The 21,310-nt window shown below is 44.2% G+C and overlaps 1 protein-coding gene across 1 annotated transcript in view; it reads right to left on the reverse strand.

Moving 5' to 3' along the window:
• Window positions 1-21,310, reverse strand: part of UBR3 (ubiquitin protein ligase E3 component n-recognin 3) — a 226,773-nt gene that overhangs the window by 96,462 nt on the left and 109,001 nt on the right. Inside the window, exons 19-22 of the mRNA XM_085872189.1 lie at window positions 10,205-10,309; window positions 1,163-1,321; window positions 832-858; window positions 1-49 (exon numbers count right to left, since the gene is read on the reverse strand). The exon at window positions 1-49 is cut by the window's left edge and continues 406 nt beyond it. Of these exons, the coding sequence (XP_085728315.1) occupies window positions 1-49; window positions 832-858; window positions 1,163-1,321; window positions 10,205-10,309 (340 nt within the window). The remainder of the gene's footprint in view (window positions 50-831; window positions 859-1,162; window positions 1,322-10,204; window positions 10,310-21,310) is intronic.

Consider the following 21,310-nt stretch of genomic DNA (forward strand, 5'->3'; position numbering starts at 1 on the left):
CCTGGAACTTGCGCCGGCGCTCTGCCACCAAGCTGAACACCTGTGCAGTCTTGGATTTTTTTAATGCAAAGTAACATGAGTAGGATGTTAGAGTCATCATTTGACAAAAAGGATAAAATATATCAAACTTTAATTGCAACATAGTAGATTCACTGAGGTTAGCAAGAAACTGTTTGGTCAGTACAAACACAACTAGTGGGTTAGTAAAAGCAGTAATAAGCTAGCGATCATGGGTTAAAAATCAACAACATTCCTTTCGTGCAGTCAGGAACATAGGGCTGCCAAGGCAGTTTCATTGGCTTGGGTTCACAATCCTGGACAGGTCAGCGTTCCGATGCAGGATACTCGAAAAGGCTCAATTTTCCAAGAGCTGGTCTCATTTTGCCAACCTCGCAAGGATGGCAGTCTGAGTGGACCCAGTTGGTGTTATTTATTCCATGACAGGGGCTCAAACTCAGAACCTTAGAATATTAAGCTTGCATCTTAACCGTTAAGCCACGACCAGGCTTCATAAGAAGTTAACTACATTTTAACTATGCAAATGGATGAAGAGTATGGCTACAATGAGGGGGGGGAGAGATTGATATGACGAAGAGAAAATGAAAGGGAGAAGTTTCGAAAGGGATAGTAGTTAGCGTAAAGGAAGAATGTCATATATGTATAATGGGACATTTTAGATGGGAAAGGATTCAAAAGTTGTCATTTCAAGAATATGATGTGAATGTGGTCTGTTCCTCAATATACTCTGGGAAAACCTTTGGTTAAAAGCAAAGACAAAGATCAAGAAAGGCTTGTGAGTACCTCAGACTCGAATGACATAAAGTAAGTTACCTCTTTAGCAGGGCTCTTTTGAGGAGCCTAGTGTGAGCAACACAAACATAAATAATCCAATGTGATACAGAGCAAATATGAAATCGAAAACAAAGTTAAACAAAATAATCTCTCATAGCTTATAAGATGTCAGAATATAAGATGTCTCCAGCAACAAGGAGGGCAAGAGGCAAGGAAGTTGTATGGGAAAGAAAAAGCATGAACAGGTATGATATGGTTTATGGAAGAAATAGCAGGTATCCAAGGGAATGGAGAAGACTAAGACAAGTGAGAAATAATAGGTCAAGGTATGTGGGCAGAGGGGAATTGGTGAGGAAAAAGGGGTTGTGACCTGCTCAGTAGAGTTAGGCTCATGAGTGACCTGACGCGCCACCTCCGGTGCGTCATGCGCTACGCGGACACGAACAAAGCTGATCACATGATGCAGGTTATTCAGTAGACTTGAGCTGGGAAACCAGCTATCGTAACACTGATCCTCAGTGTCTGGTTCCTGCAAATACAGGAATCCGATGAAATAGAACACAAACTGCTTTTGGATTTCTTTCTTTCTTTAGACACAACTGGAGCATATATGAGTCGGCAAAGTTTCCCAAAGGTATCCAAAATCCAGAAATTATTTATTCTGCAGCATTTATTTTTTTTAAATCGAGGCCTGGAATTTTATTACAAGTATAATGCAAAGCACACCGTGAGTAAAACAACCACCAAAGCAATTGGTATAATTTTTCAATAAACCACAATTGAAGCTCCATGAACCTTCTTTCTATCAATATCTTGATGCAATTGGTATATCAGGTTTTGCTTTTCATGCTTTTATTTCATCTGCATGATACTACGCCACTAATCATTTGTAATGCAATTCGGAGCGAGTCATCATGGTACAATTCAAATTCGAGCCTGAGTGGTGACGCCTCAAATGGAGAGGAAAGGTCATTTTAAAATCTTTTAAAGTACAGTACCTCAAAAGCAAGAAGTTTCGAGATAAATCTATCAAGGATGGAAATTTAGATTCCTTGCGCAGCTGACACCGTGGAAAGAAAGGCCATCAAGATTATTGGAATCTCCAACGATGAAGCTGAGACTATGGACCTATCAGTTTCACATCGCAGACAGGTCAGTGGTCTCTCTCTGTCTTCTACCACCTCCTTTCTGTTCTTGCACCATCTGCTCTTTCTGTGCATTGTTCACCACAGGTTTCTGCATGGCTTCCAGTCAAACTCCTAAAATCCAGAATCATTACTCACCTCCTCATTTGGTCCTCTTTTTCCCCTCCTGTGAAACAAACTTCCCCAGTTTGTTCAGTCCCATTCTTCACCACCATCTCAAAACATCCCAAATCCAAAACCATGATATTTTCAACCCTCATGAACCCCATGCTTGGTGTTGGCTTCATGGCTAGAGTGGTGGGCTTGGGATCCGAGGGTCCTGAGTTCAAATCCCACTCAGTTGTTGAATTAATACCAGGTGGGGTTGACTCTGCCTGTCATCCTTCCAAGGTTGCCAAAATGAGTGTCAGCATGCTTGTATTCTGTTTCAGAGTGGCGACCCGTCCAGGATTGTGTCCAATAGCTAAGGAGACTACTTCGGCAACACCAATGCTCCACACAGAGTATGGTCCCAATGGATGGATGGATGGATGATTAACCCCCCCCCCCACCTCCTTCCATATTTCTAGTTCTTCCTTCCTGAGAGTGTTTCTGTATCCATCTTGTACACCCCTGCGACCTCCTTTATCCTCACTCTTACTAACATCCCTCCTTTGTTTGTCTGTCTCCGTCTATTTTGTTCTACGGCCCTGTTGTTGGCGTCCCCCCCCCCCCCACACACACACTCCTTCCTTTTCTGCTGTTCCTTTTGTTCTGTTGCGTCCTGATCTGTTTCTGTGTTCTTGGTCTTCCTCAAGCTTGGACTTCGTATACAAAATAAAAAATAAAAATATTGTCCAAATTGCAGGAGCATCAGCATTTTTCTTTTTACGCACTGCAGACTTTCAGGTGCAAGCACGTGAACAAAGAGGCTAATTAGGCCATTCATGTGTTGTGACATGTGACCTCAGGGTGTGGAATAACGCAGTTGGAGCAACACTATCAGGGGTAAAGGAGGTCATTTTACACTGTGATCACTCACAATCCAGCAGATTTCAAGCTGCATTGCAGATTTTGACTGTAAAATATAAAATATAAATCTTCATGCTGACGTTTTACTTTCGTCACACATTGATAGTTGATTTACGATGGAGTATGTTTTTTATTGCAATCAATAATGACAGAAAGGCTAAAAATCACTTCAGACACTTAACAAGTGCATCTGATGCCACACCGCGTCAAGGTTGTGGCTGAAGCAAAATGTTAATTCAAACATTTTGTCCAGAGTCTTCTATTTAATGTGGCCATACTATATTTGTTAGCATCAACCATACACCGGTTTACCGTGACATCATCAGGAGAATGAAGATGAAAAACCAAGATGTGACAATATACTTCTACTGGATTGTCCCTTAAGTCTGATCCTGGGAGTGCTTTGTCCCACTCCATCTCCTTGTTGTGCATTGCACAAATGTTTACAAAACAAGAAATATAATTAAAAGCTATTTCAAACATATTGTTTTCAGTTTTGGAAGATGGAATGCCTAGTGAAGTCATCTCCATGGCAATGATGGCAATTCTCCATCTCCATGGCAATTCAGCTACAATACCACCCCCCCCCCCAACCCCACCCTACCCTCATATCAGTGGAAGGGAAAAGATGCATTGTGAATCCAGTTAAAAACCATCCACATTGTTCTCATCCTCATTCACAAACACTCATTCTCAAACACTCATGCTCAAACACCCATGCTCAAACCACATTCTCAAAACAATCCATTTCAGCAGCCATTTCACCGGTTTAATCGCCATTCCAGTGCATCAATCATCATCGTGGCACTTCTAGCGCTGCCAGTATTATTGCCAGACCGCCGAGCCATCGGCACTGCCAAGGTTGTGCCAACCACCAGACCCTCCAAGTGCCTGGAACCAACCACGATGGCTGGATTGCAGCACACAAACCAATTGGCTTGAAGAGGTGCTGAAAGGCAGACATCAGTGGAGGCAGGAACAAGGGCAATAAAAGCCAGATGGAGCAGTTCGTGATGTGCTGAGTTCAGGTGCTGATTTAAGATCCTGAAAGAGTTCATGTCTTGGAGGAGTTCCCATCCTGAAACAGTTCTGCGATAGAAAATTCACGTTCCGAAAGAGTCAGTCGAAATAGTTCACATCCGATATCCTGGAGAGAGAGAGAGAGAGAGACCTGGCCGGATTGACTGAGTTCCTCAAGCACTAAGCGGAACGAGCACTGACCAAGGACTCCTCTGAACTGACTTACCTCTTAAACGTCTTTAAACACACACCTTATACCCTCACATCTCCCACCGCATACGCCTCATCGACTAACCAGAGCTTGCACAACGCGCTACGGAACTACATCACACCGTCCACCACACCTCTCACTCATTATCTGCCACATGTTGGCTTTATGGTCATAGGTCGGGCAGCGGGTCCGAGAGAGGCCACTCGTGACCCGGTCGCCGAACCCGCAACAATATTGTTACAGCCACGGGTCATCTCTGTGTCCTGGTATGAATACTGGCAGGCCACGTCAACGGTTAAAATGGCCGAATGAGTCGAAGACCCTGAGCCGGATTACGTAGATGTCTACTGACAACATACCGTGTGGATGGGACCTCCGAATCAGCCAGTGCATTGCTGCACACATGGTCTCTAATGACCGAGTGTAGCCGGTGAGGTACATGAGACAGTCTCATTATACGGCGATGGTTGCCATTTCCAATCAGCCCTTCAACAGACTTGCCTGATTGCAATGAAGATAACGTATTCTCAAAAACTCCCTCGAGACCAAGTATATTTTATTACATGATTGGTCACACGGGGGGACGGGAATACAACAAACAATATAGTTACGTCTCAATAAAACCACTTCACTCTTCAGGGTACACGCCCACGAAACAACGAATGATTGGAAGAGTCGTTAAATATCCTATGCCTTATTAGGCCCAATCATTCTATGCAAGATAGGCAACAGAAAAGGGATGAGACACCTGAGCTGTACTGCGAGACACAGCTGGGAACCGATGGAAGTGGGCAGCCAAGACGTGTTTTTGTAGCACCTGCGGTCAGGCCTGTGAGGATGAGGAGAGGCGTAGCTCACATGGTGGAGGCGTGGCCCTCATTCAACAGCCCTGCAGACTGACGCAGCTTTTGGCTTGGAGACTTGAGGGTATCTCCTCCCTTCAGCCAGGCGTACCCGCTTATATAATCTTTGCCCCCCACCTTTTGCTGTGACATGCTGTGCCCCTCCCCACTCACTCACCATTGGGCTGAAGCCAAGTCTGGGGGTGGGACAACCCCTTCCCGACCTTTCACCCTGATGGTCCAAGTGCTGCAGGAGCAGCTATGGCTATGGAGCCGGCTTCTCCTGCCTAAATTGCTGGCTGAAGGCCTCCCCAAATGCTGAAAAGGATATGAAAGACAGATTCCAGAGGGTAGAACATTAAATCGAGGTTCTACGGGATGGCGGTTTTTAGACACACACATGAGGGAGGGTAGACATCCTTTGTCCAGACAAAAAGCTATGCGTATCTGCTATCATAATTAATTACCTCACGCTTACTCCATTACATTTACGACAGGATAAATAGTTGAACAATGCAATGCAATGTTAACCTCTCGAAGTCGTTTTCACAACGATATTTAAATGAATGTGTCTGGCTCACGAGATCAGAGACAGAAATTAGGGTAAAAGCAGGATTTTTGCCCTCGTTGAAGGCACAGCACGTCCCTGGTTCTCAGCACATCGACATTTATCTAAAGTGGAAAAAAAAAAAACCGCACTGTTCAGATTTGTATTCCTAATGGTACAAGTAACCAGATGGTGTTTTGTACATCACGTGGTGCAATCAAGTTCAAAGCCAGGCGAAAAGAGGAAAATCCCCCACTGTGGTCCTGATAGTGTCAGAAGGGAATCTTGTAAGTGTGTAATATAATTTGATTTGGACATGTGCATTCCAATCAAATAACAATCTAGTCTCAGTTGAAGTTCCTTCATTTTTGAGGCATTCGTGATTAGTACGTGATGTTTCAGCTGCACCTGCATTTGCCTCCTTTTCTGGATAAAAACAAGCAGCGAGCGGAAAGGCAGCGACAAAGATGGTTTTAATCAGCCTCGTTTGCAGAAGTGACAAGGGATTTGACAGTGGTGGATAGGCACAGATGTCCAACCCCAATAAGACTCCAATAATCGGACTAAGAGTTAATTTCCTCCGCTCCAGCGATGCATGTCCGATTTCACTCACCAGAATTACCGTGTAATTAGTCCTGAATTTTCCCATCATTGTCATCTCCTATGGACAACTCTAAAAAGCCCGGTTTCTACACTTCTGCTATCCAACTTGAACACACTCCACCACCCCCCCGCCCACCCCCTTCTACCTCTCTTCTAATTCTCCTCACTCCTTTCTCTCCACCTCCCCCACCTTCTCTCCCAGTAAATACCATCCTCTCTTCTCCCAGTCACCTTCATCCTTCGCCCCTCTCTTTCAAAAACCAATGCTATATTTCACTGCCTTCAACAATCCAAGTTGCACCATCATTTAAGTCCTCATTCTGGCTCAGCTCCTCGACAAACCTCCTCCACTGCAAACAATTTAAAAATACGTTCGGATTCTGATGTACCATACTCTGTTACAGAGCACTGCCGCTGCCGAAGCAGTTTCTTGGCAAGGGTTATACTGGGTGGTTTGCTTTTGCCTTCACAGCAGTAGTTCGGGCAGGAATTTGTAATTTGATCAGGGTGCCAGCGATAGTTCGCCTACTCTTGGCGAAGGACACTGTGGGTCTTTAATGTTCAGCAACTAATGCAGACAGATGAGACGCCTAGTTTAACGTCCATCTGAGGAACGGCACTTACATTGATGACTCAACCTGCCTGTTAAATACCCGGATGACAGTTTACAGCTGAGCCGAGATTTCAACCGAGGGACAGCTCCAAAGTGAGCACGCATAACTCCAGGCAATCTTCCAACATTGTTTTCACATTTCCGTATCTGAAATCATCATTAGGGGTAAAAATTCGGCAAACGAGCAATAATATGCATTTTCGTTTCTCTTTTGTGTGCAAAAGATGCTCTCGGAAAAACGGGAACATAGAACAGAACATCGCCGAATAAAGAGAACACAGTGGAAAGAGGGAAAAGACACCAATGGCAGGGTAGTGGAACACAACAGAGGGACACTTGGAGGAAGAATGGGTAAGAGAAGAACGAGGGCAACGGGAGTGGGAGGAGGACACAAGGGATGAGCAAGCTGGATGCAAGCTCACAAGCAGGAGAAAGGAAAACCAAGGATGAAACAAATAAAATGAAAAGGGAAGAGAGGGAATAAAACACAATGAGCTCAAAAGGAAGGGGTGGGGTGTGGGAGACTTAATGAGGGTATCAAAGAACATGAGTGTGGATGGGGGATGACTTGAAAATGTCGTGAACAGCTGTCTTGGAGCCTTAGAGGGAAGAATAAGATTGAAAAAACTGAGGAAGTTGGTTCCACACACGAGAATAAAGAAGAACAAATGAGTGGAGGTGAGCAGTGGGCCTAAATTTTGGGGGATTTGACAAGAAGAGGGTTACTGGCACACTGTTTGCACCCTGCAGAAACCTCGGGGGGGGGGGGGGTATTGAATCGCTATCATTGGATGTCGACAAGATAAGATGGCGCCCAGGAACTTGGGACGCCACGTTCAATGCCGACAGGCCATGCACTCTCATTCAATTGAACTATCCAGCACATTTCTCTGGATAGTCACTGAAGGAGGTACAATCCCTTGAACTCCTCGACCTCACTGTCTGTCATAACCATTCATGGAAGGATCATGTCTTCAAACTGGCACCAAGGAATAGGGTCAATTGGTTATTCTCGAAAAAGCTCAGGCACATCTGAGCCTTTTACCGAAATCATCACGGTGTACAAGGCTTTCATACAAAGCTTCACGAGTCAGTCTCCCCAGGTGGCAAGTTGGTGAGCATTCTGTTTTCGATAACCTTACATCTGGCCTTACTCAACCTGCATTCTCCAACCTCTGGCAACCCCCCCCCCACCCCCAAGCCAACTGTGGTTGCATTCCTCAAGAAACCTTCACCTGCTCACCATCACCAAGTCCAGCCTGCTTATCCAACTCCATCAATTCGACCCCTTCTTCTACTGATTGGGAAATTATCTCCTTGTGTCCATTCTCATCTTCCTCACTTCAACCTTTCAAATCCATTGCCCATGATTTCCGCACGCACTCACCCATACACATCACGATTGCTTCTATAAGTCGATTCTGTCCCATCCTGTTGCTTTCCCCAAGCTAGCCAGTCCTACTCATTTTTGTGTTGTTCCTCCTTTCCTTCCAGTGCATGTCCACATGCCACCTCACTCTTTGGTGGTCTGTAAAACTGCTGCCTTTTGTCGCATCGCCCTTCCGTGAACCGACCATTGTATAAAAAGCATGACAGGAGTGGTAGTGGTGAATTGAGAATGAAAAAGATGAGAAAGAGAAGGAAAGTATAAAAAAAATTATGGATGAAAAGGAGAGTAAAATGTGGCTCTCATAAAAATAATCTTTGCTTTGCAAACAGGAAATGGGTATAATCATGCAAATGAATGAGAAACAACTGTTCACTGTCGTGGCAACTCTCACCAAACTTGTTTTGGGTGTGCTGCCAAGTGTTATTAAGTGAAGGTTCATGGGTAATCAAGGTGTTTATGGGTAATAACAATTAGAAGATAATCCATCAACATCTGGATTCTGCACTGTGACAAGAGTGAAATTTTATATAAAAAGAAAATGTAAGAAATGTTAAAAAAAAAAAACTCGAATGAGCATAATTACAAAACTTGCAAAAGAGATCGTCACTGTAGATAAAGTCGAAGCATCCACTAAGCAAAAAGAAAAAAAAATTGAAAACAAGAGCTCAAGTGAGCACAATATACACCCGAACAAGAAGGTATATACAGAATTGTGCTACTACATGGAAAACGGCAACCACTTGAGATGACGAACGTATGTCGTGACACACCGTCTCCACAGTATGTACCAAATATGAAACGTGAAAGTTGAAAACTTTGGGAGTTAGAGTGTGGACAGGAATGGACGGACGGACGGACGGACGACCAGTATCACATAATATGCCCCGATATGTATGTATGTATATGTATATATATATATATATATATATATATATATATATATATATATATATATATATATATATATATATATATATATATATATATATATATATCGGGCGTATAAAAAGGAAACAATAAAGTCGTTTTTCCGAATTAAAACATCAGCCAGGTTTGTTGGCAAAAAAGTGCAAATCTTTGCGATTTAATTGTATGCTGCCTGTGGCTGCTTGGCTGCATCATTTTCTGGGGGTGTGGCTGTGCCGCTAATGCAATGTCCCCGCCACGAGCAAGCTGGTACTCATTTTGCCGACATCAGAAGGTGACAGGCTGAGTCAACCCGACTCGGTGTTAATTCAACGGCCTGACAGAGGCTTGAACTCATGACCCTAGTATCCAAAGCCAAGCACCTTAACTATCAAGCCGACACCAGGCAGGCTTAATGCATATCTGATCTTGCAATTGACAGAAATCTGACAAACATGATGATTAAATGTTGTAATTCTCTGGTGTTATGTTGTTGTTGTTTTTACCTCTGCCACCGAAGGTGAAGGAGGTTATGTTTCTGTCTGTCTGTGCCCAGGATATCTCAAAATCTTGTGGACGGATCTGGATGAAATTTTATGGACAGGTTCGGTGTGTGACAAGGACGAACTGATTAGATTTTGGTGAAGATCTGGATCCGGATCTGGCTACTAGAATTTTAAAAGTGATTCTTCACCATTGAGAGATCGGGCGAAAACGATATAAAGCACGATATCTTAAAAAAGTTGTGGATGGATTCGGACGAAACTTGGTGGACAGGTGGGGTGTGTCGCAAGGATGAATTGATTCGATTTTGGTGAAGATCCAAATCCGGATCTGAATGCGAGAATTATTTCATTTTCAAAGTGATTCTTCATCATTGATAGATTGGGCCAAAAACGTATTGATTGGGCCCGATATGTTCTCTTAGATCAGGCATGACATGGCGGAGGTATGTGGTCTACCGAGTGCCCTTCTCGTTTTAAAACGAGTTTAGTTTTCCTTTAACATAGCAGCATGAAAGCAATATTGTTCACAAGGTAATTTGTACATTTTTGATCCCAACTGCCACTTCGGCATTCTAAATAAACTACAATTGTAATGAATCACACAGTAGTCTGCAGTACCTCTCTCGTGGATTCTGACTCAGTCGAGCTGTCGACCCCCATCTCCAGCAGATACAATACCATGCAGAGTACATGATCAGACAAATTCTGATGATCCATGAGTATCTACAAAAAAAAGGAAACAAAAATAATAATAAAATATATACACACACATTATTATTATGAATATTATTATTATTATATCACAGTTAGAGACTACGCGACTTTCAAAATGACAGGATCCACCCCCAGACATGCGCAGAAACCCCAGGAGACTAAGATGTTCAGAGTAACAAGGTATATCGTGCTTCTGCACAATGAAAGAGTTGGAGAACTTTCTGAACTCGCCCAAAGAGCCGACAGCTCGCAGCTCTCCGTACTCCAAACTCCCAAGGATGTGGCCCAAAGGTTCGTACATTGGCGTGTTCTACCCAAACCTTCGACCACACTGTTGGTGAGTGGACTTTGAACTTTGCGGGATTACCCCAGGTGAACATGGGTAATATGTGGGATTTGTCAATGCACAGGGTAAGTTTAAAATGATGATATTTACTACTAACATATTTAGGAGGAAAAGGAGGTGGTGGGGGAGTGGGATCTGGATGGGTTGTGAGGGCAGTTATAAAAAAAATTATTTTTATTTTTGCTTCCAGGGTCACGAGAAATTATACGAGATTTTTGCATCTCTCGGTAAAAGGAGAAGCGTCCGTCCATGTGTGTAATATCCACTCTTGCCACTCGATAATTGTATTAACAGGTAAAGGTAGAAACTCGACCCCTCTCATCCACGGATATTTCTCCTGGTTGCGATATATCCGTGAGTCCGATTTGTATTCAGGAACAGAACAACGATGGGTGAACCATATTGAAATTGCCACTCTTTCATCTAACTGCTGAAAATTATATTTAAAAGACTATTTGAATCACAGATTGCACGCAAGCAACAGCAGGTTAAAAATGCCGAGCAAGTAGAACCGAGTCACTGAAAACGCGCACACAGTGTGTGTATAAAAAGCCTCGTTAACATTCATACGTCATTTTGAAAGTCACGTATCGCGAAATCGTCATATTTTGATACACCACACCGATAAGCTACCAAGGATTAATTGAACTTCACTTCAAGTGCATGGGTATGCTCACATAATCTGTGATTAGTTCCATGTGCAAGTTCCATAGATTGATTGTATGTCCAAAGGGAGGCGTTGATATTGGCAAAACAGAACCAGGTCAACTCACGCGCCATTACGAGTTCACCGAACAAAGCAAGGCATCAAATTTCCATGGTTTTCTACGAAGGCAAGCTGTATGCCAAATGTAAACTTTTCGTTTTGGAAACTAACCAAGTGTCACACCGATTGTGTCAACCAAGCGTCATGCAACATGCTGTCTGTGATTCACACAAGCAGATCAGTAGGCAGGTGTAGTGAGCAGAAGGGTCTACCTTGTAAGCCTGCACATAGCCAATGGAGTATATGCTTCATTTAATAATAACTAGTATGTGCCCATAAAAAAAATAATAATAAAAAAATAAAAATAAAAAATATATTCAAACTGCGAGCAACAAACAACAACCACACAGGCCGTTTCTTCGCTCTCGAGTGCCCGTACGTGCGTGGCCTGGAAGTTCGAATATTATTCGCAGTCACGATTATTTGCAATATCGTTTTAATACCCGATTATTCAATTAGCGCCAACGTATTTTACCTTTTCGCAATGTCGTGGCAAGGAAAAACAAAAAGAAAAGAGAGAGAAAAAAAATTTACTTCCTGGTTCGGAGGATACCAGCACTCTGATGTTACCGAAATTTATACACCGTCTCATGTGAAAACGACCATAACTTGGGGCATTGTGCTTATCTATAAATGCGCATAAGAAATCGAGAAATTATTAGCATACACGAAGTCATCATTATCCGGAAGTTCGTACGTTGTAACCCGTAATGGATCCGGAAGTCCGTACGTTGTAATCCGTAATGGCGAATGCGGCTGAGCTTCCCTTCCCCATCGACCACGCCCACGCAACAACGTGTCTTCTCATTGGTTTGGTAAATAAATGGCCATAACTTGGGAAGCACTTGTCCGATTAATATCAAACCTTGAAAAGGCACATCCTCAGGTCCCCAGCAATATACCTGGCAAGTTTCAATTAGATCGGACCAGCGGTTGTCGAGAAACAGCAGTCACAGACACACACACACAGAGAGATTGCTGGAATTATAGATAGATAATCACAGCTGCTCCACCATGTCTGCTTGTGCATACTTAAGACATATGGTGTGTGGCAGGCACATCCTGTTCGGGAAAGATGTGGCAATCGCCAGTGTGGCCTATGGTTCCTGGTTTCTAAAAAGGAATTTTTTTTTTTGTATACCATGTCGAGGCTCGCATGAGAGCTAACACACAACACACATCAAGGGGGGCATGAGACAGGAGGGGAGGGAGTGGGAAGGACAAAATAGTGGGGAACAGAGACATTAGGAGATCTGTGGAAGGGAGAGGGATGGGACGGGGAACATGGGGAATAGAAGATGGACATTACAGGGACTTTCAGGAAGGAAAGCAGGGAATTTGAAGGAGGTGGGTTTGGGTGGATTATCGGGGGTAGAAAAGATTGAGGATTTGGATGGGGGATGATAAGAGGTGGTGGTGAACAGCTGTTTTGAAGGCCTGGAGGGAAGAATGGGAATGAATAGAGTGAGGGAGTGAGGGAGGTTATTCCAAAGGTGGGAAAAAAGAGGAAAGAAAGAGTGAAGGTGAGCAGTGATTTTGGTAGTTTTACCAGAAGGGGGTTGTTGGCAGACCTTGAGCGCCGTGCGGAAATGTGGTGGGGACAAATCGCAGAGAGAGCAGGGGGGCGAGGCTGGAGAGGAGACGGTAGAAGACAGAAAGACCACCGACCAACCTGCGGTGAATGATTGAGAGACCCAAAGACTCAGCGTCATTGCAGGAGATGCCAATGATCCGAAATGCCTTGGTTTCTACAGCGTGAAGCTGAGAAAGGTGGGAGGCAGGAGCACCAGCCCAGAGGGGAGAGCAGTACTCCATCAGGCTGCGGACAAAAGCTTTTTAAGTGGTCAGGAGCTCAGGTGAGCCGAGGAAGGACTTTGCACGACGGAGGATTCCCAATCGGCGACTGGCTTTGGAGGCGAGGTTTGAAATGTGGCTTTCCCAGGAAAGGTCATGGCAGATCGTGAGACCCAGAAGCTTGAAAGAAAGGACTTCTTCCAGAGGATTGTTGAGAAAGTGGATGGGTGGGTTTCCAAACGGTCCTTTCGAAGAGACATAGTGAGAGTGTGAGATCTGTCCGGATTGAAAGACATGTTCCACGTATTGGACCAGTTTGTGATTTTAGTTGAAACTATGGTCGAATGATACATGGCCAGCTTACTCGGAGGAGGAGTTGGTGTATCAACTAAATGCTGATGATGGCCAATCTGTTAGAATTATGCAAGCTGTGTCAACAATGTTTTCACAAGAACGGTAACCTCCGATATGACGCAACTCGTCGACACTGATGCTGTTACTGACAGCAATGGAGTCAAAGCTCGAATGATAGCCAAACTATGACAGTCCTACAAAGGCCCACGTTGAGTGGTTAATGTAGGGTAATAAAGAGAAACGATACCAAGCCCAACCCCTTGTGGTGCCGCACATTCACCAAACAACCGCACACATAAGAACTAGACAAAAGATAGGGAAGGCACAGGGCGTAGAACCCCAGGCTGCCACATAACCTGAGCACACAGCAAAAGAGTGGAGCAGAGTCCACCAACAGGACATTGGCAGAAGAGGGCATGGAGTTGTCCAGAATTCAAGGTCCATCAGTCCCAAGTAAGAGAGTGAGCGAGAGGTGAGTATGCCCTTTATGATCAACCTCCGTCCTTGCAGACTGAGGGTACTGGACCAATTACATGCCAAACACACCCCACCCACCCCAAATCCTTATCGGGGTGGGGGGGGCGGTGGGGGGAGAAGGTGTGGAGCGACTGCGCTCAACACTCGCTGGTCTTGCCCAGTTCACAAAAGAGAACAAAATGCGACAAGACACACTACACCTAAGCCATCATGTAAATTGAACAACGGAATCCCTCATGAAAGACCACTTATCCTAATCATATGTACTTGATATATGAAGGACTAAAAGCTACACGAACACAAATGGTGGTCTAAAGCTTTATTTAACCATCACCACTTCCCCACAAGCATAACTTCATATTGATTAAATTTGAAGGAAGGTCTGCTTCATGTAAAAGATCAATTTAATACCTAACTGTGATCTTGTAAAACTGGAACCTGCAATGGAAATGATGTGAAAACCTCATGGCAGGTCATTTCTTCATATTAATAACTATGGTGTGATAGAATTGGTCATTTGGCCAAAAAAAAAAAAAATTGCTGTCAAGGGTTGAAAATGATGAGTCATTTTCTTCCAAATAGCAAATAGACAGCAAGGACTAGTGATTAATGCTCTTCAGTGTGGGATGGGGCTCCTGCATTCAACCTTGCAATGCTGGACAAGATCGAAGCAAAGGTTTTCAGCATTGCTCGTATTACCAATTAGAAAACTAAGGAACGAGCTCTGTGCTTCTTGGCCACTTCAGGCAGGTTGTGGGGCTCGATCTTACATATCTTATGTGATCATGCGCATTCTGACCTTTGAGCTATCTGAGCCCTATTCCTATAAAACTACCTTGCAATATAAGCTTTCAACTCACCTTCACGCTCTCTCTAGCACTTTTTTTCGTGTAGAATCACCTCCTTGTAGTTGTCTGATGCCACTTTTCTTACAGTCCATCAAGATTACTGCTCACCGTCACCTCATTGTCATTCATACTCGGCTATGATCTAATTTATCTCTCACAAACAATCATGATATCGAGCCTGGTGTTGGCGCAGTGGTTAGGGCAGCGGCTTGGGATCCAAAAGGTCCTGAGTTCAAGCCCCGTTGGGCCACTGAATTAATACACCAGGGGGTTGACTCAGCCTGTCATCCTTCCGAGGTCGGCGAAATGAGTACCAGTATACTGGGCCGGTGTATACCCCGGTTAAAATAGGTGTACCATATCCCTGTGTCGTAAGAGGCGACCAGGGTTGCGTCAGGAAGGGCATCCGGCGTAAAACATGTGCCAAATCACTATGCGGATCATACGGATGATCCGCTGTGGCGACCCCTAATGGGAGCAGCCGAAAGAAGAAGAAGAAGAAACAATCATGATATCCAGTCCCCCCCCCCACCCCCAAGTGAATTGTCATTTGTGCATTAACGTAACCGAGGGGGCAGAGACAAGACCCATAGGGCTGTCCTTGAAAACAACTGCATTTTGATTGCACTGGAATTCTTGGAGTGGAGATGGATTGATGACATCACTACCCAAAATGTCATGTCATGTTTGAGGTTGATGGGAGGAAAAAAAATTACATTTTGTCAATGGTGGTGTTCTTTCTTCACGTCTGGATCAACCTACCAGATTGAGAGTGAATCAAGTGGCTCACCCATACGATAAAGTCTTCCCCAACATGATGACTACAAATGCTGTCGAAGCGCAGCCCATGGATGCTGAGCACAAAAGGTTCATGAACTCTCCGATTCTGCAGAGAAAACTCATGAAGTTCAGCCTTGTGAGCCGGGTTGGTGCACATCGAAGCTGACAGTCATTCAATCAATTTTTTTCATGTGAAAGCAAAATCTTAACGCACCTTAAAGAGACAGAAGAGGTAAGAAAAGTTAAGTAATAATAAAAAGTAACTGTAAGAAGATGAGATTTTGAGACATAGAAACTAACTGATGAGGTTGTGTGGATTTTGAAAGGCAGCGCGTTCCACAGTTGATGAACATAATGAAGAATGCTCAATCATCAAGTCTTCATCAAAGTGCGAGGAACAACCAAGAGATTATCAGTTAGACAGTAGCTTTGTTGCAGGGGTCGAAGGTGCGATTAGGTCAGAAATGTAGGCAGTTACCAATTTATGTTTGGCTTTAACGTTTATCAGCATTTTTTCAAAATCGATACATTGGCCTCCTTGGAGCCAGTGGAAGTGTTTTGAGGAGTGGAGTGATGTGATCAAATTTACAAGCTTGAACCACGAGCCTGGCTGCTACATTTTAAGTGAGTTGCATGGGCTTGACATAGGTAAAAGATAGCCTGCTAATAGTAATTGTAGTAATTGAAGCACAACGTTGAGAGCTTGAACCAAAGGTTCCATAGTCCTCAGATTTAAGCAGGAGCAGATTAGGGCAACATTCTGCTGATGAAATGAAATAGATTTAGAGACTTTAGCAATAAGATGATGAAAGGCAAGTGTTGAATCCCTCATGAGACTTACATTTAATATCATGGCAGGATAGATAATGTTGTACAGCTCCCTAAGTTTCATTATCTGGAGATGAAGGATGGATTTTTAAGGATGGGTGGAAGTCGAAGGCCAAACATGTCAGTCTAAGCATTAATGAGTTAGAGACAACCTTTGGGCATCCATATTTGAATATCAAGGAGACAAGTGTTCAGAGTTGCAGAAGGGAGGACATCATCTTCTTCAAAAGACAGGTAAATCTGGGTCTTATCAGCAGAGTAGTGAAAGGCAAAATTGAAATTCAATTAAATTGTATAAAGTGGTTGAAGAGAGACAGAAAACAAAAGTAGACCAAGAAAAGATCCAGGAGAAACACCAACATGTCGAAGTGGGTCTGGTGAATAGCTTGTAGTATTTACATTCTATGTACTATCTGCAAGATAAGATTTAAACCATTCTGGAGAAAATCCAGATATACCAAAACACGATTGAAGATCGTCAAGTAGTATACGAGGGTCGGTAGGAAAGTAATTTGTAACCAAATGGTCGTAGAAAAGCTATCTGAGATCACAATGAAAAGTTTGCATCTCCGGCCCATTTTAAGTTGAGTGGCACTGTGATAGTCTCTTGACAACATCACACCATATTTTCAAGATGGCTGCCCTGCAAGGTGTGCACACGAAGCAGAGAAGAGTTTTTGATTTTTTTTTACTGTGGACGGAGTTCCTCAAGTGGATATTCATAGGCGTTTAAAGAATGTGTCCGGCGACTCTACCGTTAGCCAATGAGCAAAGCGTTTCAGATCGGGAAAACAGATATTGGCAACAAGCATCGAAGAATTCGGCCTGCAACCGCAGTGACATCAGAAAACAAGAGTTGGACTGATGCACTCATTAAAAGTGCATTGCAGTTGAGATTATGTGGGAATGTTTTTTATTTTTTTAATTCTGATTATATTGGTACATAATGATAATCTATATGAATAAATGTGTGTCAGTCAGTCAGGTCAGGTATGGAAGCATGCGCCAGAGCAACACGTCGCTGCGTCCACTTTCCGCTGGTACTCCAGGGGCCTCCGTCTGGCCATCCCCCAGGCAGATGCCTGGCCCATCCCCATCTCCTTGAGATTCCGATCAATCTGCTGCAACCACGAGGCACATGGTCGGCCCATTGGCCTCCTCCACTCACGAGGATCCCTCACTGAGAGAATCTGGTGAGCAGGATCAGCGTCAGGAAAACGAGCCACATGTCCATACAGCCGCAGCTGACGCTCACGGAGTATGCAGGTAACAAATCTCATTTGAGTCTCTCTCAGCAACCGCTCGTTGGACGCAAAGTCCGACCAGTGATAGCGAAGAATTCTCCGAAGAGACCTGGAACCAAAGGAATTAAGTCTCCGTCCCAGATCCCTGGTCAGAGTCCAAATCTCACATCCATAGAGCAAGACTGGAAGCACCAAGGACCTGAAGACTCGGACACCAAGGATCTGAAGTCCATCAGTCTCCTCCATAACTCCAAAACCAGGAAACCTTGTGGCTCCAAAGTTTGCATGCATACTACGGGAATTCCAAAGCAGTACATGAGTGAAAGTTGGGTGTTTGGGTTAATTTAAAGACCCCTTTTGAAGATAATTAACGGCCTTATTTAATTATCCTTTATGAAGGCTCATCGTTGGTCACCTCGCTGGGGTCTTAACTCGCCATTATTTTTGGCCTGCTCAACAATGCCTTGACTTGGAACAGGCCACAACGGTTTCTTAATAATGAAGTTTTTTTCTATACTTTCCTCCCTCATATCATCGAATGCCTGATCATCATACTCACGAATCTCTGGATACACTGCAATGCTTATAAACGCCCAGAGACGTCAGCGTTCATGGCTTTAATTTCCACACATGCCATAACCTCTAGAATCTCTTAATCCGAGCCGAATTTCAAAATTTGAACTTCTTAATTGACTTTAGCAGGAGTTCCAACTGCTAACAAAAAAAGAAAAAAGTGTTCATTTGTCCAATTCGGACATTGCTCGACATTCCGGACATCTCCGGGTGTATGGTGTTTATTTGACCCATCAGCGATCGCTAATCACTTGCCAAGCCAGCCGTTCCTTATCAACCATTTCATTGGAGTGCTTGCTTGAGTGCTTACGCCACTTGGTGAGTGCTATGTAAGCTGCTTGGTTGTTAATTTCCAAGCCGTGGCCATACACGGCCTGGTGTTGGCTTAATAGTTAAGGTGGCTGGCTTGAGATCCTATGGTCTTGATTTAAGCCCCTGTTGGGCCATCAAATTAACAACTTGTTCGAGTGTTTAAGCCATTTGGTGAGTGCTCAAGTTTCTATCTCCACAAGCTTCCATTGCGATACCGCAGCCCGGTTCTCCGCGAAGACATTGGAGTTAGGAAGGCAAAATAAATTAGATGATTATAAGGAGTAAAAAATGTTTTCAGTTGTTACAAAGCAATGAATTGCCACATCATGGGAGGATAGCCAGGAGGTGTGCATGCTCACTCCAAGCTGTCTATCCAGGGTTCGAAACCTGACCGAGCTATAAACTGTAAGCCGGTGTTTCACAGGCAGGGTAATTCATAAATGCGTGTGCCATCCCCTCGGATGGACGTTACACGGGCATCCCATCTGCCAGCATTCATTGGTGGGTGTTAAAGATCCCACGGTGTCCTTCGCGAAGAGGAGGTGAGCTATCGCCATCACAATGGTCAAATTCCTGCCCTAACGAGTCAAACATCAGGCCTGGCCAGCCGATTCATGAAGACTCGAGACAAACTTCCCCGGCCAACCCCACAAGAAAGGTGGGATAATAGTGGCCATGAAAGAAGAATAAAAAGAAGTTGAAAAATTAAACTTGGATAATTAATATCTTCAACATGACAAATATTTTATAATAGCCATACAGACATGAAGATCAAATTGTACTTTAAAAAAAAAATTTGAAGCAAGAAGAAAGTTCACATTCCTCACCTTCTGTTAATGAATAATCTGTCTACACAAATGCAACAACTGCAATCAATTTTATAGCCCTTCGAAAATGCACAAAAAGGCAGTCATCAGCAATGGTTTAACCAAATGCAATGCAATATGAAAAGCGTGTGTGTGTCTGTGTGTCTGTGTGTCTGTGTCCGTCTGTGTGTGTCCGTCTGTGTGCGTCCGTCTGCGTGCGTCCGTCTGCGTGCGTCCGTCTGCGTGCGTCCGTCTGCGTGCGTCCGTCTGCGTGCGTCCGTCTGCGTGCGTCCGTCTGCGTGCGTCCGTCTGCGTGCGTCCGTCTGCGTGCGTCCGTCTGCGTGCGTCCGTCTGCGTGCGTCCGTCTGCGTGCGTCCGTCTGCGTGCGTCCGTCTGCGTGCGTCCGTCTGCGTGCGTCCGTCTGCGTGCGTCCGTCTGCGTGCGTCCGTCTGCGTGCGTCCGTCTGCGTGCGTCCGTCTGCGTGCGTCCGTCTGCGTGCGTCCGTCTGCGTGCGTCCGTCTGCGTGCGTCCGTCTGTGTGCGTCCGTCTGTGTGCGTGCCTATCTGTGTCAGTATTTGATTTTATGCACTCCTAAACCACTGAATGGAATGAGTTGAAAGCTGCTGGTTATACTTGTTGTGTGCACGGGAAGGTTTTATGGGGTAAAAATAAATAATAATTATAATGCCAGATGACAAACATGTTTTAATATGAACATCACAAGAGAACACAACAAAGCAGAGAATATGAGCGTGACACACATCATGAAGATCGACTTTCCAAAAAAGACAAAAATTCATTCTCACGGAAGTGGTGGGAGGCGGTAATACTTTGAAATATGGTTGTAGGTGTGACAAAAGAAAAAGAAAGAAAGAAAGAAAAAAGACCTGCATCATTTCTCATTGCTCATTTCAAGACCTGCAGTTTAAGGGGGCAATAAATGGTGTGAAAACTTTACAGTCTTGATGTTTCAGGCACAGCCTACCCGACTCCCTCACAACCTCCCATAAGGAAGCACATCAGCGGTACCAAAGCTAAAACCTGCCTGCGGCGCCTTCACTGTCAGCTAAAGGCGAGTTCCCCCATTAGGCCACATGGGGTATGGCACAGCATGCCATTCAAGCAAAATGCACTTAATTGCTCAGGCCACAGTGACAGGACAGACAAATTGCCTGCTGTACTATACGTAGTCATGGCTGTCAGTTGCGTGGGACCTGGGGCTTACAAAAGATCGAAACAGCTGCTTTCTTGCAAACAATACACACGTACCAAGGCCTATTGTAATCATCATTACTGCAATTTACATGCAATTGCTTTGCAATGTACATGTCATGAAAATTTAAGCCAAAAAAGCTGCAATTACACGCTCTTTGAGGCTCCATTACAAACTCAGTTGCTTTTGAAACGGACATTTCTCGATTTTGCGCTTTTGTAAAGCTTGTGCAGTCACTTCAGTGATTCTGAAATTATTTTGTCATTGGTATAGTCTACAAGCCACCTGATTCCAGAAACTCTCGATTCAAGATCTGTGACTTCACATCTGAGCCCCTGGATCATGATACAGGGAACGTAAAGAAATAAGCTACTTGGAACATGCTATTGTCTCAGCCAGGAACACAAGGAAACACACGTACAGTACTTTCACGTTATCCCTTGATTAAGGACCAGCCGACAAATTTTCAAATTTATTTTTGCGGTCCACCTCTGGGAGAGGGAAATTTTCTGTCTGGAGCTCCTCGGCTTCAACATCAGTAAAAAGTCTTGGAAAGATCATATCTCGAAGATGGCTTCCAAAACTGGCTGCCACATTGCAATTCTGTGCCAAGCCAAGCCCTTCTGCCAGCATCAACTTCTCACAGTGTTAAAGGCCTTCATCAGAATC

This window comes from Eptatretus burgeri, chromosome 3, assembly GCF_056783735.1.
Source record: "Eptatretus burgeri isolate ZD-2024b chromosome 3, Ebu_testis_v1, whole genome shotgun sequence".
Classification (NCBI taxonomy): Eukaryota; Metazoa; Chordata; class Myxini; order Myxiniformes; family Myxinidae; genus Eptatretus; species Eptatretus burgeri.